This window comes from Magnolia sinica, chromosome 8 (genome assembly GCF_029962835.1).
Source record: "Magnolia sinica isolate HGM2019 chromosome 8, MsV1, whole genome shotgun sequence".
Classification (NCBI taxonomy): domain Eukaryota; kingdom Viridiplantae; phylum Streptophyta; class Magnoliopsida; order Magnoliales; family Magnoliaceae; genus Magnolia; species Magnolia sinica.
In genome coordinates this window covers 75,105,999-75,124,415 of record NC_080580.1, presented here as the reverse complement: position 1 = coordinate 75,124,415, position 18,417 = coordinate 75,105,999, and the positions used below count along the sequence as shown (strand labels likewise).

The 18,417-nt window shown below is 39.5% G+C and overlaps 1 protein-coding gene across 1 annotated transcript; it reads left to right on the top strand.

Moving 5' to 3' along the window:
* Positions 1-258: 258 nt before the first annotated feature.
* Positions 259-6,676, top strand: LOC131254316 (uncharacterized). The gene is made up of 2 exons (XM_058255306.1): positions 259-357; positions 6,119-6,676. Exons 1-2 carry the CDS (start codon positions 259-261, stop codon positions 6,674-6,676), a joined length of 657 nt encoding a protein of 218 aa, XP_058111289.1.
* Positions 6,677-18,417: the final 11,741 nt, after the last annotated feature.

Here is an 18,417-nt window from a genome sequence, read left to right as displayed (position 1 = left end):
CCTCGCCCTCAGGAGGGGCATTAGGAAGCTTGCCTGGTGAGGCAACTCGAAGCACCACAGAATCTGGAATGTGGTACCCCAACCTTATTTGCACCAGGTCGGCCTCTATAAGCACGGATTCAACCGAGCCTTTCTCTTCCTCCTCTGACGAGGACCTGATAAGCCCCTCCTCCACCATGAAAGTCCTCTTCTGCCTCAACTGGTTGCTTCACCGGGGACCGTTTAAGCACTCGCGATGCCTACGACGTCCGAAAATTGATGTTGCTCATCATCATCAGCGGTGATGGCGGGTTCGATATGAGATGTAGATTATCTGTGCCACCATCACAGCCTGAGATCCCCTCCCCCATGCCTAAGGTTTCTGGCATGGTTGTAGGCCCAAATATGCTGAAAACCTGGCGAAAGAAAAACAAAGAAAAGGGAAGGGAAGGGAGAGTGGAAATGGAGCTCACCGGAGGACAATACTGCCTAAGATAGTTGCCGGAAATCGTCTAACACCAAAGAGGGAGAAGCACACGGGAGCATGAAGGGGCACGTAACCCCGCCTAGCATTAGTGCACCCCTTTTTATGTTAGAGCCATGTGTATGAGAATTCAATGTTCTCAATCAATGCGCAGCTGAAAATGCCTCATCAGCTCACTCATCTCAACACGTGGTGCGTTCCCACTTGCCGCACAAGCCCATGTCAGAGGACAACCCACGCGGCGCTACCTCACTCGTCCGGGGCCGAAAAGGCACCTTGGCAGCCCACGTGACCTCGAGCCATAGAATGCACCTCGAGGGTACCATTTTATGATTATCGATGCGCCTTGATACTCACGCCTAACTGTCTTTCTTAGTAATTAATGGCAGAATGACTTGACGACATGGACGAATTGTGATCTGACCTGGCGAAAATTGATCTACTTGTTGAGCCCACTGCATGAACTCAAAAGTAGCGGGGCTTACTGTTATAGGGAAAATAGGCCGACCAATGATTAAAGGTCAAGTTGGAACCTTACATACCTCCCCAAGTCAAACACTTCAGTGGGTTCGATCCCATACACAAAACCTGAGCAAGAAGTAAGATCAAGCTCGGCATCTCATCACCAGATCGAAACATCTGCTGACCTGCCCAAGCACTTGAAAGAGCATTACCTCAGTCAATTCCAAGATCCCCAGAGTTCTTCAAGGACATCCCGCCCCGCTGCCGACTAAGGAGGTAAGTCGACATAATGCAGGTCGGCAAGACCTAGGTCAGCATCACTCAAGTCCTCACGACCCAGGCCAACACTCCCCTCCTAGGCCAGCTCAGCCAAGACCACCTCAGCCTCCCATTGCATGTCTTCAATGATCTCAGATCATTAAATCTGGCCCAAGAGAAATCCGTCTAGGGTCTTCTCCAAGGATCTTAAAGGATATCTTGACACACTCGAACCCCCAAGATATTCGCTGAGGATCTCGAAAGATCCTCCTATTAATCTAGGATTTAAATCCACCTCCAATACATATCTACTAAACAGAAAAATTCCCCCTTTATGCCACTGCCTCTCCTAAAAGCTATAAATAAGGTACCTCTAATGGTGAAAGGTACGCACTATCTTTAGCCCTAAAACTCCCAACACTCGACTACACCCAGATCCTTTTCCAAACTTAGGCATCGTAGGGTCCCCTGTTCTAGCCAAGGTCTTCCTTGTCCGTTCCTTGTGCAGGTAAGCAAGTCCAGAAAGGGCTAATCAGATTTCTACATCAACACTAAGTATTATCAAATTTCGTCAATTTTCAAATTTGATTGGATTGAGTTGGAGGCCTGCCGATGTCGGTGATATTTTTCTTCCTTTCGGTTTCTTCTATTGGTGTTGCTGCCTCAATTTCCATGTAAACTGGTTATGACTTGTATTTCTTTCAATGTAATGCCATGTCTGCAATTCTTATTCCTAACTTAAGACTATTGTTTTTATAATAAAAGCATACAAATTCTGTATTGATATCATAAGCATTTGGTCTCTTTTTTTTTTTTTTAACACACGCGCACACACCGCCACACACTCACGCCGTAGTGGGTTTACAACACCTATGGGTGCTCGAACCCTTGACCAGGTGTTGAAAGTCCTAAGAGTCTACCACCAGAGCAAGAGCATTTGGTCCCCTTACGCAGCAACTTGTGTTAGAGAAAGATTTGATAGTGAGAGAAGAAGCATGTCACCTTGGGTTGCTTTTTGGTGGGTTTACTATATCATATCATGCCCTTCGATGTTTGCCGAGGAAGTTGAGAAAGAAGGAGACTCCTATGAATATGTAAGTTCACACATCCATCGTGTCCATTGATGCATTGGAATAGTTTCTATTGATGCACAATTCCTCTTCCATATTCATAACTTAGTTAAAGGGCATGATGGAGTAGAATTCTAGCAGGTTAGCTTGCAGACTTGTCCATTTTAGCTTTAGTAGTCTTACCTAGATTTATGCTTGAGATGGGTTACTGACACGGGATGAACATGATGAGATCGATCACTGTCTCCCTTAAGGATAACTACGAATCCACGGAGCTTCTCTGAACTCCTCACAGAGACTTCTCAAATCCACGAGGAAAGAAAGCAAAAATAATAATAAAAAAAATAAAAAAAATCGTAAATTGATTAATGAATGAATTAAACGAGTTCACAACCCTTTAAATAGGGATACTAAGTAATGGGAGAGAAATCATAATCAAACAATGACTAAAACTCCTAGAATTCACAACTTACTATAAATAGTAAACTTACTATTTATAGACGGTCGTGATGTCTACTAGTGTGCAAGGTTTTTGGCCAAAAATAGTAAGTGTCCTATTTGGCTTCACAAAGCTTTTCTCCTAATTATTCTAAGCACTTCTTGCGTTGGGTGCAACTCCTAAAGCCCAACAGATGAAGAGTTATAATCAAACTAAAACTTACTATTTATAGTAAAAATGGAATTAAAATAGGGAAACAACCGTTGATCTGGTGGTATTTCACAAATCCAGCTTACACAACCCGGCGTAGCGGGGTTGGGTGGCTAAAGTAGCTCATTCTACCCTAAAATTATATATTTTATGCACGATAACTCATTTCGGATTGCGAGATACGCCCAATTTAAGGTCCGACAGTTCAGATCACTCATATCGTCAACTGGGCCTTTTCTGATCCATCTTGGCCATGAAACTGTCCACAACCCACTCTACATCAGTTACGGACAAATTTATGCTTCATGTGTATTCTCGTTGCACATGGCATTGATTAGTCTCCAAACAAGACTGTGCGCCATGGATTTAATAGATGGACAGTTGATGTTTGTTATTTTTTCTCTTCTCCCGTTGGAAAAAACCGATGGCTATCCATCCTCTATGTTTCTCTCTTGTCCTCTGCCAATCAGTTTCATACATCTACTAACCCCATCAACAAAGGCCAGGGAAACGATCCTATCCATCATTTTATGCAATTTTCCCCCATTGAACAAGTCGTCGTTTACCATATTCTCATTTTCTATCATTGCCTAGGGGGCCATCAATCTGATAGCTTGAATCATCTTCCCCTCTTATTTGCCAACAGTCTCAATCCACAATTGGATTATAAGAAAGATGGTTCCCAATGGCAAGTCCCCTACCATGCATGCGTACCCTGGAGTTTTGGTTCCATCACATTCTAGTTCTTCTATCTCAAGTATCTAGTTCAATTGGGATTGCTATCCAATGAACAATGCACAACGAGAGATTGCTATCCTGTAGGGTCCAATGTTTGGATGATCTAGGTTCACGTGTATGATGCCACCATATCAAAAATGGATATTAACAGATACCTTAGGCTAGCCTAAGGTTCAAAGGTTAGTTTTCCAACCGATCGAACAAGATGTAGAGAACATTGGCCAATGAAAGTTACAACTATTTTCTAGGTTGTGGGGTCTCATGCACTAAAGTAGAACATGATTGGAGTTATCAGAATGGTCCAACTATTAAGTCCAATTGTATGTAGTATAGCCCAAAGCGCGTCTGAGCGACCTTGGTGATCTGATTTCCGTTTAATATATGGACCACTCATCATTCAATTTTTAATGGTCCATTTCTTAACCGCGATAAGTGAGGCTCAATTTTTATTTATATTTTTGTGGTGCCCACCCGAATGCATGTTTAACCAATTTTCATATCAACAGAGTGGTAATAATAACAACAACAACAATAATAATAATAGTGGTAATAGTAATAACAACCATCATCTAACCCCAATCCAACTAATTGGGGTTGGTTGCATGAACATGTTTGGCCATTCCACTCTATCAAGGGATTCTCACATGAATCCTGCTACACAAATCCTGCTTCTCATGAATCATGACATCCAATAATAATAATATTTAAATACTATGAGGCATGATAGTTATATATTTTATGGAATTTGGTGACCGTGGCATTTTCTTTTCTTTTATCAGTGTACTTTTCGGTTTGATGCCCTGAAGTTAAGATTTACCATGAATTCATGCTTTTCTGAACATTGTTATGAGTTCTGATGCACTTGGAAATATCTGTTTTATTTGCCAGTGTGGCCTGCTTCTTGGCATCTCGAGGTATGCTGGAGTATGCACTAGCTTCATCGAAAAGTTTTGTCACACTATTAATTTTCTTTTTTTTTTTTTTTTTCTTTTCTTTTCTTTTTGCATTTCATAACTGCAATCATCGATCCAATTTCAGATATATTGGATTGTGGAAAGGAGGAGAGGGACCGCCAATTTTAAATATCTACTTTAGAATGTTCACATGAATTCTTGAAATAAGCAGGAAGCAGCTGCATGCAATTCTGTTCAAAGTGAGGAACCTTGAGTCTTGGGGCTGTTTCAGTGGGGTACACTAGACTTCAATTGAAAAAAAAGAAATCAGGAAAAAGACCTTTAAAATCACATTTTAGATGACCCTCTTTGGCTGAGATTCTTTGACATTAACAGGGCTTGTGTAAGAGAACTGCATTTTGAATGCTGACAATTGTAATCAGATTTCCAGATTTTTTTATTTTTTATTTTATTTTTGGAAAGATGATGATCTTATTAAGGCCAAAGGCCAAAAAAACAAAACAAAAACAAAAACTACGGAAAAACGAACACAAATAGTTGTTAGAATATTGATCATAAAAATTGAATAAACTTGCTGGAATTTCATATTAATTGCTGAAATTTCACCATTACTTGCTACTTTTGTGATTAAATACTCTGATTGTCATATTCCGGTGTTAGAAATTCATAATGATCTGTCTTGCTATCCTTGTGTAAGCCACCGAACACGGGTGTCTACGTATTAGTCTCTAAGAGAGTATCCTGTGAGAGTAAATGCAGGTCCTTGGATTAAAAATATGGTTGTTGGTTAGCCAATAGAAAACCAACTTAAGCCTCTTGCGGGAGCCTCCAGCGGAAGTGTACGCTAGGGTCATTGTGTAGGACTGTAAAGGTTAGATGTGAACCTGATTTAAAACCTCAAATAGTGAAATCCGATAAACTCATGGGTTGAGTGCATCTGTCGAGAGTGCAATAGGAAAACTGAACCACTATACATGCTTGTGTTTAGGATTGTCTTTGAGCATTTGTTTAATTATAATTATGTGATTAAATGTTCTCACTTATCATATTCTATTGTAGAAGAATTACCCATAATTTTTTCTAAGGAATTGTCCATGATATATCTAATCCATGCATAATATCTTAAAAAATGGATACAATTTTTTTACTGCTACTAAGGGCCTGTTTGGATTCGCATATTAGATTGTATTGTATGGTATTAAAGGGCTTGATTTGACATTTACCGTGTTTGGTTTGGAGTTGAGATGCGTGGAAAACCATGCACGCAAATACATCGTAATTCCAAAAAATCGTAGCGACGGTAGAGGATTGTTAAATGGCTCTGTTGCTGTCAGTACAGACTATTCAATGTAATGTATTCATGTGAAAAGCCATCCAACCGCCTTCACAATAACAGAAAAAGAAAATAACAGAAGAAAAAAAAAAAAAACAAATCAAGATTCCCAACCATCCATTGATGGCTGCAGCTACTACTTCACTACTCGAACCAATCCCTTCATTCTTCCCAAACTCAAAGCCTCTCTCTTTGAAATGGAATCCTCTCTTACAGAGTCTCCCAATATAGTCTTACCGTCAAACACATCTGACCTTATCCTCCTCCAAGCCTATCGTCAGATTCTTCAAACCCAACCTTCCTCCTATCAAATGCTCCAACTCCTCGAAGAAGATCAGATCCCCGTCGAGAGAGCAACACAATCCCTTCCAAGCAATTCTCGATGCCATTTTCAAGACTTTGAAATCGTTGCAAAAGCCGGCGATCGCAACTGTCCTTCTGGGGGTCCTCCTGGTCTATGACCCGCATTCAGCGCTCGCAGCTTCCGGCGGGAGGATGGGCGGGCAGGCATTCTCGTCATCATTGTCGTCTAGGAGCTACTCGGTCCCGTCGTCGAACCAACTTGGGTTCTCTTATTCGGTGTTGTACTATGCCCCGACGCCATTCGGGGGTAGCAGGGGGTGTTACATGGGGCCCGCCGTCGGTGTTGGGGTGGGTGTCGGGTCGAGCCTCTTTGTGCTGATGATGGATTTCCCTGCAGCCATTTTGGTGTCAGGGTTCCTTTCTGATCAACGGTTTAAATTAACGGATCAAATGATGCCCTTGTTTTCTCTCAATATCTATCTTTGAAATTGTACGGCATAAAGGTGGCCCAGCTCATGGTTCGTCAGCTCCTAAAAAAGAGATTGTATAATACGCAGGCCTAATATGTCGTATCTAAACATTAATCTATATAAGAATTTATATACTTGCCCGAACAATACCTCCTATCCAAACATTGATCAATGGCGTATTGATTTGGATGTATTCTTAAAACCATCTAACGTATACATGAATAGTACCCGGATATAATACAATACACCCTAATACACGAATCCAAACAGGCCCTAAGTATCGACAATGGATCTGAAAAAGAAAAAAAATGGTGAAATTTAAATATTTGCACCATGTCAAAGTAAGGAACCATGACAATATGTTTGGAACATATTCCATTTTGAGATATTTAGAAAAGCACTATCTCGTTGAAAGGTTCTATACATCATGTTTCGACGAGTAAATAAATGCATTTCGATTTGGGGGAATTATTCAATGATAACAAAGAAAGAATGAGAGAGCAATAATCACATTTATTCCGAGTTCATTTACATCCTTGGATTCCCTTGATTCTGAAAATAGAGTATAATCAATCAAAGCAATGAATGAAAGATAAGACAGTCTGATGGCAATTTTGGTAGCATTTCGATGCTTTTTGATCACATCTCTAGGGGAGATGGGTTGTGCGAGCTTGAAACCCTTGATCTAACCATTGAGATCAGTTCTGATCATCCTTCTGTTCATTCTTCCTTGATCTGACTGTTGAGATCAATTCTGATCATCCTTCCGTTCATTCTTCATTGATCTGACCGTTGAGATCAATTCTGATTATCCTTCCGTTCATTCTTCTTTGATCAGACCGTTGAGATCAATTCTGATCATCCTTCCGTTCATTCTTCTAGTGAAACCCTTGAAATGTAGAGCGATCATCATCCCTTGAAATGTGGAGGCCATCTGTCCGAGGGTAGGAATACATAGGCCTAGACAGGGAATGTACAGTGCATGGATCTTACTTCGAGGAATATGGAGTGCATGGAGCTTACTTTCAGATAAAAATCATGCATCAGGGTAAGTCTCCTCACAAGGTGGCGCATGGAGTTTCCTTTAAGACAACATAAGGCTTGTCTTAGGACAAACTCCTCTTGATGTGGCGAATGGAGTATCCGCTAAGACAACATAAGGCTTCTCTTAGGACAAGTTCCTCTTGATGTGGCGCATGGAGTATCCGTTAAGACAACATAATGCTTCCCTTAGGACAAGCTCCACACAAAGTGGCGCATGGAATTTCTTTGCAAAAGTGATTGCAAAAGACTTCTTCAGCAAACTATATCCGTTAGGACAACATAAGCCTGACGTCTGGACAAGCTCCTCTTGATGTGGCGCATGGAGTATCCATTAAGACAATATAAGGCTTCTCTTAGGACAAGCTCTACACAAAGTGGCACATGGAATTTACTTTGTAGAAATGGTTGCGCGGTTTGCGCAATGGAAGTGGTTGTGCGGTTCGCTCAATGGGTTTCTTTGTTAACATAGTTGCGCGGATGGCGCATGGTAGAAGGCTTGTCTTTAAGACAATCCTCCACATAAAGTGGTGCCCTGGTGGTTTGCTCTAATTTTCATTGTGCAGATGGGGCAAAGGATTTCTCTCCCTTTCTTTGTTCCGTAGTTCGTGCAACGGCTTTCTGTGTTGCGCGGATGGCGCAAAGGCCTTCCTTCATTGTGCGAGCGGTGGAATGAGTTCTCCAGTTGCGCGACCCGCGCAACTAGCCTCTCTCTTTCTCCCTCTCTTACCTTTCATCATGTCTTCTAACCTCTCAACTGACAAACCCCTCAAATGTGGCATGAGGAGGGGTATTTATAGGCCTCTTTCTCTTACATAGTGGTGATCACCACCACTTCTTCCTTCACATAATGTCCAACCTCCTCTCTTAAACAATGGTGTCCACCAAGCTCTCCTTTAAATGGTGGTGTACAACCACTTCTTCCTCCATACAAGGCAATACTCATCCACTCCTTTTTACCAAAATACCCCCGGATGCTGATTTTTACCAAAATACCCCCGGATACTGATTTTTACCAAAATACAGAGTGAGTGACCCTGGGAAAGATCCGCACCATGGAATTCTCTGACCAATATAATAGAATATTTTTTGTGCCTCAACAGATGCCCCCTCGATCCTTCTTTGATTGATTTATGAAATCAAATGGAGGATCGATCTTCCTCCGACCAAAGAACTGAATGAACTACAACTGAAGGATGACTGGATGATCATACTTGCATGGAAGACTAGATGATCATACTTGACCAAAATATCGAATGATCGCGCTCGAACGAAAACTTGAATGATTGCGCTTGATTGAAAGACTTGAATGATTGCGCTCAAACGGAAGACTTGAATGATCGTGCTCGAACGGAAGATTTGAACGCCCCCTGCCAGCAGCATCGACTGGATGCTTCACTAGAGAAGATAAAATTCTCTTTTCATCGAAACTTGCCACTGTAACAGCTGTGACGACTTCGTCCCTAAGTATCTTGGTCAGAGAACTATCTTTTAATGTTGCTGCAGCTGCAATGGTTTCTTTGATCAACTTTGGCGACTCTTTCTTTGAACTCTGTATCTAGGGGTTCTTTAATGCTGCTCCTGCTACAACAACTTTTTCAATTATTTCATTTATTCATGATCTTCATAACCCAAGCTTTCGAATGATAGTCTTTCCTATCAAATTAATCAGAATTAGTATCTTAATGCATTATAATTTTAGCTTCATGGAGCATTGATAATTTTGAAATATATTAAAAACTTCTCTTCTTTTTAAGCTGATTGTGATATTTGCAATATGATAATGATTTACCATTTCATCTTTGCACTTGTCATCATGCTTCACATTGTATTCTTTTCTCATTATATTGCGTTTTTAGAGATTTCATCTTCTGCTCTAAAGGTTCAACCGCCGAGTCTTTTTACTGAGTCGTTTTTAGCTTGTACTCCTTAACATTTCTTCATAGACTTTTCCTTGGATATTTGCTGACTCTGAAAAATAGACAAGACTTCTTTCAATTTCCATTTAATAACTTTCCAAAGGACATAGAAGTTACTAATGATGATTCCATTTGTTCTTTGTTTTCATTAGATCTGGTACTTAGAATCTTGCGATATCATTGCTAGTATAACGAGAAGTTACGACATCGGCATATGAATTTCTTCACCGTGCATAAGAGATTATCAGAAAGACCAAGGCATAGATTACTTTGAAGACATAGATCCTGCCCCTTTTCCAGGTTAACTTTGCATAAAGATTTCTTCAGAAGATAATATTTCCAAAGTGAAGCCTACTGATACCCCTGAAGGATGGATAATCTTTGTTACTCCTCTAACGAATCTAAAGAATATATCTAGATCTTTAAATTGTCCGGGAGAGAATGATGATTCTTCGCTAGTTTATTCTCTGCCGCCTTTGAGAATCTTGTGTGATAATATCTTTCTACATCTAGAAGGCAAGAGACAAAAAGACCTCACGGCTCTTGTCAGTAGAACAAATATATTGCAATTAAAGACGAACAATTGATCTTGAAGATTTGAACTTTTGAGTAGATAATTGTCCATATTTTGAAGGCATTTGTTGTTGCTGTAGTTTGAATCTAATTCAAGAGAAAAGCATTTTTGCATGTTGTTTACTCAATATTTAAAATTTTCATCAGACAATTGCATATTTGAGCATATTTAAAGTGAAATATGTATCTGCGGCATTTTGAATGCTACACAGTTTATGCTTTTTAAGCAGTGGAGCTAGTGTACTTTTTACTGACCATACTTTGACTGGACAAGACTGAACTTATCTTGACTTGACTGGACTTAACTTGACTCGACTCGACTCGACTCGACTAGTCTAGATTGACACCACTGGACAATGGACTAACACTACTGGAGTGAAACTTACTGGACTGACACTTATTGGATTGACACTTACTGGACTAACACCTACACACACAGTTTAGGCTCTTGAGTAGTGGAGCAAGCAGTTTTTTAGACTCATGCGGGAATCGAGTCTCACGTGATAGTCTCTATAACTCTTATGAGTTCGCTGGACTTCTCACTGCTTGGTGAGTTCACAAACCGCGATCCATTAGATGGGCCTAGTGAAGCTATCGGGGCCGTGAACTCGATTGGATTTACGCACAGTGTTGGCCACAGTACTAACTCTCTAGAGTTCACGGGGCGTACAAGGCAACCTTTGGGGTACCAAATCCAGGGCCGTCAGTCCATCAATGAGTAAGTTTAAGCCTTTCCTCATGAGTTAATACTGAAATCAAGTCAAAGATCCGGGGGGTCTTACGCATGGTTAGCCTATCTATGGACATGGCCAAAGAGCTCACACTGCAGCCGCGTTTTCTTCGCCCGCAAGGTCGGACCCATTCATGGGAGGGCATTTTCCTCCATTCCTCGTGACGCTGTCGAAAAGCTATACAGGCGGCATGGGTGTTATGCATGACTAGCCATTGAGGACTTCTTGGCCTTTTAGGGCTTTAAGTCACTGGCTTCATCTGCAGCCTGCATGGGTATGCATATGATGGCCTTCACAGGTTTTTTAGGGCCACTAGCTTCTCACTGCTGCCCGAATGACGATGGTGATAGACCTTATGCATAGTTGGCCATATAGGGCTTGACTAGGTTGCCTTAAATGATAAGCAACCATCGCTATCGTCAACTTTATATGTGGTCCACTGCTAAAAGATAGTGGATCAATAATTGATATTTCGTCGCTGCTGATAATGTTTTGAGAACATTCATATCATGTTTAAAATAGTGTATCAGCTTGGCGATAATAGCAATTTTGATAAAATGAGTTTATATGAGCGATTGATGACAACAGCGATAGTTGCTAATTTTAGTAATAATCATCGGTACTTGGCGATTTTGAGGAAAATCTTCGGCATCGGCGACAATTGTCAATGCTTAATAGCAATCATCAATGCTTGAAAGCAATCATCAACGCTTGGCAGCAATCATCAACACTCGACAGCGATCATCAACGCTTCTAGTACATTTGAGAAGCTTTGCTTGAAGATTTACACGCGCCTATTAATTCACATGAATAGAAGTACATGACTTTGTCTTTTGCAGCCCTTTCATCCTTGTACTTGTCATGCTCCCTTTTGATTAGGAAGCATTGCTCTGGAAATCTTCGTAATCAAAATCACGATGTTGCGACGTTTATCAAATTTACTGACGCTACATCACCTCATAACTTTTTGCCCAAGATTAGCATTGCCCCTAGTCTTGAACTAATCAGGCCTGTGTACTCTTTTTTTCTTCTTTTATGTCATACACCTTAACAATTTTGCCTTTATCAATCGTCTTCTATAACTTGTTCTTCAAGTTGAAACAATTTTTTGTTCGATATTCAACATAGGAAGTACATCAACTTCTTAGAGTGAATACATCCACAATCTTGGGCTGTGCAAATTCTGGGTTCAATCCCCAGCAGAGTCGTCATTTTGTCTCGACAAGAAAACAAATGTGTTTCGATTTGGGGGAATTATTCAATGATAAGAAAGAAAGAATGAGAGAGCAATGATCACATTTATTCTGAGTTCATTTACATCCTCGGATTCCCTTGATTCTGAAAATAGAGTACAATCAATCAAAGCAATGAATGAAAGATAAGACAGTCCAATGGCAATTTCGGTAGCATTTCGACGCTTTTTGATCACATCTCTAGGGGAGATGGGTTGTGCGAGCTTGAAACCCTTGATCTGACCATTGAGATCAGTTCTAATCATCCTTTCGTTCATTCTTCCTTGATCTGACCGTTGAGATCAACTCTGATCATCCTTACGTTCATTCTTCCTTGATCTGACCATTGAGATCAATTCTGATCATCCTTCCGTTCATTCTTTCTTGATCTGACCGTTGAGATCAATTCTGATTATCCTTCCATTCATTCTTTCTTGATCTGACCGTTGAGATCAATTCTAATCATCTTTTCGTTCATTCTTCCTTGATCTGACCATTGAGATCAATTCTGATCATCCTTCCGTTCATTCTTTCTTGATCTGACTGTTGAGATCAATTTTGATCATCCTTCCATTTATTCTTCCAGTGAAACCCTTGAAATGTAGAGCGATCATCATTCCTTAAAATGTAGAGCGCAGATCCCTTGAAATGTGGAGGCCATCTATCTGAGGGTAGGAATACACAGGCCTAAACAGGGAATATAGAGTGCATGGATCTTACTTCAAGGAATATGGAGTGCATGGAGCTTACTTCAGGACAAAAACCATGCATCAGGGCAAGTCTCCTTATAAGGTGGCGCATGTAGTTTCCTTTAAGATAACATAAGGCTTGTCTCAGGACAAACTCCCCTTGATATGGCGCATGGAGTATTGTTAAGACAACATAAGGCTTCCCTTAGGACAAGCTCCACACAAAGTGGCGCCTAAAATTTCTTTGAAAAAGTGATTGCAAAAGACTTCTTCAGCAAACTATATCTATTAGGACAACATAAGCCTGGCGTCTGGACAAGCTCCTCTTGATGTGGCGTATGGAGTATCCGTTAAGACAACATAAGGCTTATCTTAAGACAAGCTCCACACAAAGTGGCGCATGGAATTTACTTTGCAGAAATGGTTGCGCGGTTCACACAACGGAAGTGGTTGCGCGGTTCGCGCAATGGGTTTCTTTACAAACATAATTGCGCGGATGGCGCAATTAGTCTCTTCTGCAAACATAGTTGCGCGGATGACGCAATGAGTCTTTTCTGCCAACATAATTGTGCGGTTCGCGCAACAGCTTTCTGCGTTGTGCGGATGGTGCAAAGGCCTTCCTTCATTGCGTGGGCGGTGGATGAGTTCTCTCTCTCCCTCTCTTACCTTCTATCATGTCTTATAACTTCTTAACTGACGAACCCCTCAAATGTGGCATAAGGAGGGGTATTTATAGGCCTCTTTCTCTTACATAGTAGTGATCACCACCACTTCTCCCTTCACATAATGTCCACTCTCCTCTCTTAAACAATGGTGTCCACCAAGCTCTCCTTTAAATGGTGGTGTACGACTACTTCTACCTCCATACAAGGCAATACTCATCCACTCCTTTTTACCAAAATACCCAAAACACCCCCGGATGCTGATTTTTACCAAAATACCTAAAATACACCCGGATACTAATTTTTACCAAAATACCTAAAATACCCCCAGATACTAATTTTTACCAAAATACCTAAAATACCCCCGGATACTAATTTTTACCAAAATACCCAAAATACCCCTGGATACTAATTTTTACCAAAATACCCTTGGATACTAATTTTTATCAAAATACCCTTGAATACTGATTTTTACCAAAATACCCCCGGATGCTGATTTTTACCAAAATACGGAGTGAGTGACCCTGGGAAAGATCCGCACTATGGAATTCTTTGACCAATGCAATGAAATATTTTTTGTGCGTCAACACATCTGTCATTTCTTAACGCATTTATTTAAACAAAGACTCTGTTTTTCCTCTTTCCTTATGTTAAACCTTTATCATAACATGGAGTGTGAATCAAACCTATGTTTGAATTGAAACTGAGCTACTGATGCAAGTTTTTCCCTTCTAAATTAGATAGATTCATATCTTAATTATATGTATGCGTGATTAGATAAATGTTGGGAGTTAATAGGTAACACATCCCACACACACACATGTACACTATCATTTATAGACTAGTTACTTGATTATAATATCCTTCGTAATATATATGATTAGACCCACTAATGGCTTGGAAGCCTTAGTGTTAAAATGCTTTACTTAGTTTAATTTACACATTAGTTTAAGTTAAGCAATTGTATTTTAAAAGGCATAATTTTTAATTAGTCCTAATCACCCCTCCCCCCATTTAGGATATAGCCATCATTTTATAACTCCGTCAAGCTTCCACACGTAGTCGTGGTATCCCATTCCAAGCAATTTCAAAAGTCTAATAAAGGTTAAGACTTAAGATTTTTCTTTTTTTGTGTGAGGGAGAAATTTTTAGATTCAACTTTTTCTAATCAATTAGCCAAATGAATCTTTTCGGCCTTTAACAACCCCAACATTTTTATCAATTTTACTCTTTTGTTATAAAGTTAGTCATATGCATTTAGCAATTCATTATCTCCATCCTCATCATCTTCTTCACTATAGGAGGAGGATGCTTCTTCTTCATCCGAAGTATTATAGTTGGATACTTCTCCCATGTCGGGAGAGTAGATGTGTTGGAGGCCATTAAGGTGCGCATTGATTTTGACTCTCTATCACTATGGGATTTTTCCTAATTGAATTTAAAATTCCCAAACTCATCCCGTTTTGTTGCCTTATCCTTTCTTTGGATTTTATATATGTTTGGACATGAGGAGGCAACATAACCATAACCCTTGCAAATGTGAAATTGGGTTTCTTCTGATTTTTTTTTTTAAGATCTACCAATAAGCATCGAGTCAAAAGATGTACTCTACATGTCACAACTCCCTCTATTGTTAAACATCATTCTTAAACCCATTGGATCAACTCAAGGAGGTTAAGCCATTCAATAGTTACCCTCTCTGATACCAATTAAAATTGAGTGTAATGGTGGGCCACGGGCTATGTAGGGAAGCTTGACAGAGTTATAGAATGAAGGTTATGTCCTAAAGGGGTGATTATGACCAATGAAAATTTATGCCAATTAAAAACACATTTGCCTAACTTAAACTAATTTACCATTTAAACTAAGTACTGCAATTAACTCTAAGGCTTCCAAGCTAATAAAGGGTCCAATCATATCAACTACTAAAGATATATCAATTATACAACTAGTCTATAATTAATATTAAGCTTGTGTATGCGTTACAAGTTAAGTGATTTAATTCCAGTATTCATATGAATTACCTAATCGAAAACTTAAGCATGAATAAGAATGTACACAATTTACAATCTTAAACACAAGTATGTATATTGGTTCAGTTTTCTTACTCCACTTTCATTGGACGCACTCAACCCATGAGTGTAACAGATTTTACTATTGAAGGTTTTAAATCAGATTCACCTCTAACCGTTACAAGCATACACTCCTGCGGGAGGCTTACACATGGACCTACCCACGTACTCACCCGTGTCAGTGACCTACATAAGGACTTACCATATACACACCCATATCAGTGGGCTATTCAAGGAATTACCCACATACACACTCGTGTCGGTGGCCTATTCAAGGAATTACCCACGTATACACTCATGTCTATGGCATATAAAAGACTTAAATACGTACTTACTCATGTCAATGACAATACAATCCTACAAAAGAACTTATGCGAGTTCGGTTACAAACTTTATACTTAATCTTACACAAGAAAGGAGTATGTGAACTCTTAAAACTTTACAACTTGTTATATTAAACCCATTTTGTAGCACCTTCTCGGGTTATTTGATCAATGTTCGCTCGTGCTTTAATCAGCTCCCATTGTACTCCAATGATCGTTGAAGTTGGTATTTTTTCGCCTCCTTGAATCGGTTACCTTGCAATCGAAGTTCCAATGAGTTAACCAAAGTAATGAGAGAAGTTTAGTTAAATCTCTTACAACTAAATGCTTAGTTGGTTTCAAAATGGGAATTCATCTAGATGGGCATTCTAGAGGTTTGAAAGACAAATGTTTTCCTATTGGATTGGTGTCTCTCTTCTAAAAAATGTAATAAACAATATCATCTTCATAAAGAGCTTGGAATGCTCATTAGAGTGATTATACCCATACAAGATAACTTGAATCCCTTTGGGTGAGAGCCTAGAAGTGTTGGGAATTAATGATATACACTAGGCTTTAAACTCACTCAAAAATCATTATTTGTCCATATATATATATAACAAAAAGGCTCGATTGAATAGGCATGACCCTCGATCAATTAAGCTAGGCTAAAAATGGTCAAGTGAACTCGATGGACTGTTTTGGCAATGTTCGATCGATCAAGCATGATCGCTTGAGAGGAATTTGAAAATTCTCCTGTGGCGTAATGGGATTACCATGACTGCGCACATGGAAGCTTGGCAGAGCTAAGTAATGAAGGCTATATCCTAGAGGGGGGCGATTAGGACTAAATAAAATTTTTGTCTTTTTATATCTCAATTACCTACTTAAGCCAATATGCAAATTAAGCTAAACAAGGTAATAAACTCTAAGTCTTCCAAGCCAATAAAGGGTCCAATCACATAGACTACAAATTATATGCCAATTAAGCAATTAGTCTTTAAATTGACAATGTACATGTGTGTGTGGGATGTACTAACTATCAAGTCCTACCATTTATCTAATTATGCATAAAAATAATTAAACATTCAATCACATAAGCATAATAAAACAAGCGCGCAAATGATAATCCCAAACACAAGCATGTATAGTGGTTCGGTTTTCCTATTCCACTCCTGGCGAACACACTTAACCCATGAGTGAATCGAATTTCACTATCAGAGATTTTAAATCAGGTTAACATCTAACATTTATAATCCTACATAAGGAAGGGCTTCCATAAGAGATTTTATGTGATTTTTTTATAGGCTTGCCACAAATCTCAATTCTACACAAGAACCTACTGATGTACACTCCCGTTGGAGGCTCCCATAAGAGACTTTAGTTGGTTCTGTAGGCTAACCAACAACCACAGTTCTAATTTAACGACCCACGTTTACTCTCATTAGAGGCTCCCACGGAAACTAACACGTACGTACCTGTGTCTGGTGGCTTACATAAGGACTTGATTTAGGTCATACACAAGAAATAAGGTCTTACATGAGAATTTAGATTTATGTCATACACAAGAGCCAAAGTCCTACACAAAAACCTAGATTTAGGCCCTACATAAAAGCCAAGGTCCTATACAATAACCTGGATTTAGGCCTTCTACAAAAGCTAAGGTCTTACATAAGAATCTAGTCGAGTTTGGGTCACAAAATTATACCATCAATCCTGCACAAGGAAAGAGATTATATAAACTCTTACACATAACAACTTGTTAGATTGAGCCACTTTTGTGGCACCTTCTTGGATATGTTAATCGATGCTCTCCTGTGCTTCAATCAACTTCATTTTGCCCCTCTGATCATAATGTCGTTGCTATGCCAATGCTCTAACTTCAAGATTGAACACCTTACATGTAGTGCTCCTTTGAGGTGACTAAGGTGATGGGAGGTTGGTTAAATTTTCTATAACTAATGGAAAGTTATATTTCCTATGAGATTCACTTAGATGAGTCTTCTAGAAGATTTAGATAATGGTATGCTTATAGAGGTTGCGTATAATCTCTATAAAATAGAGGAGTTCAAGCACAACTTCAAGGCGGAGGTTGTAATATTTATAAGAGTGTTTAATCTAAAGGAAGATGACTTAGAACTCTTTGGTTTAGAAGCTTAGGATGAGGGATGATCATGGAATCACCTAAGCTTATATTACACCAAAAACCCATACAAATGCCCAAGAACCGAATGTTATTTATAAGAAGTTCAAGTTCTAAAGATCAGAAAATAAGTAGATAATGGCTTTCTCGATGTCATCGAAAGGTTTTCAATGCCATCGAGAAAATCAGATAACATGATATATTTCTTACTAGACATATCTGATTTACCTTTCAATGTCATTGAGTGGTTTTTGATGCCATCGAAGTGAAGCTTCGATGTCATCGAGAAAACAAATAAAATATTCATTTATCACTGGACATATCTGACTCTCTGTTTGATGCCATCGAATTAAGTTTTGATGTCATTGAATGAGACCTCAATGTCATTAATAA

Excerpts from the sequence above, each read along its gene's own strand:
- LOC131254316 (XM_058255306.1), top strand. The coding sequence starts at position 259 with ATGTTGCTCATCATCATCAGCGGTGATGGCGGGTTCGATATGAGATGT. Across the intron at positions 358-6,118 it reads TCCCCTCCCCCATGCCTAAG|TCTTACCGTCAAACACATCT; the intron begins GTTTCTGGCATG and ends CTCCCAATATAG.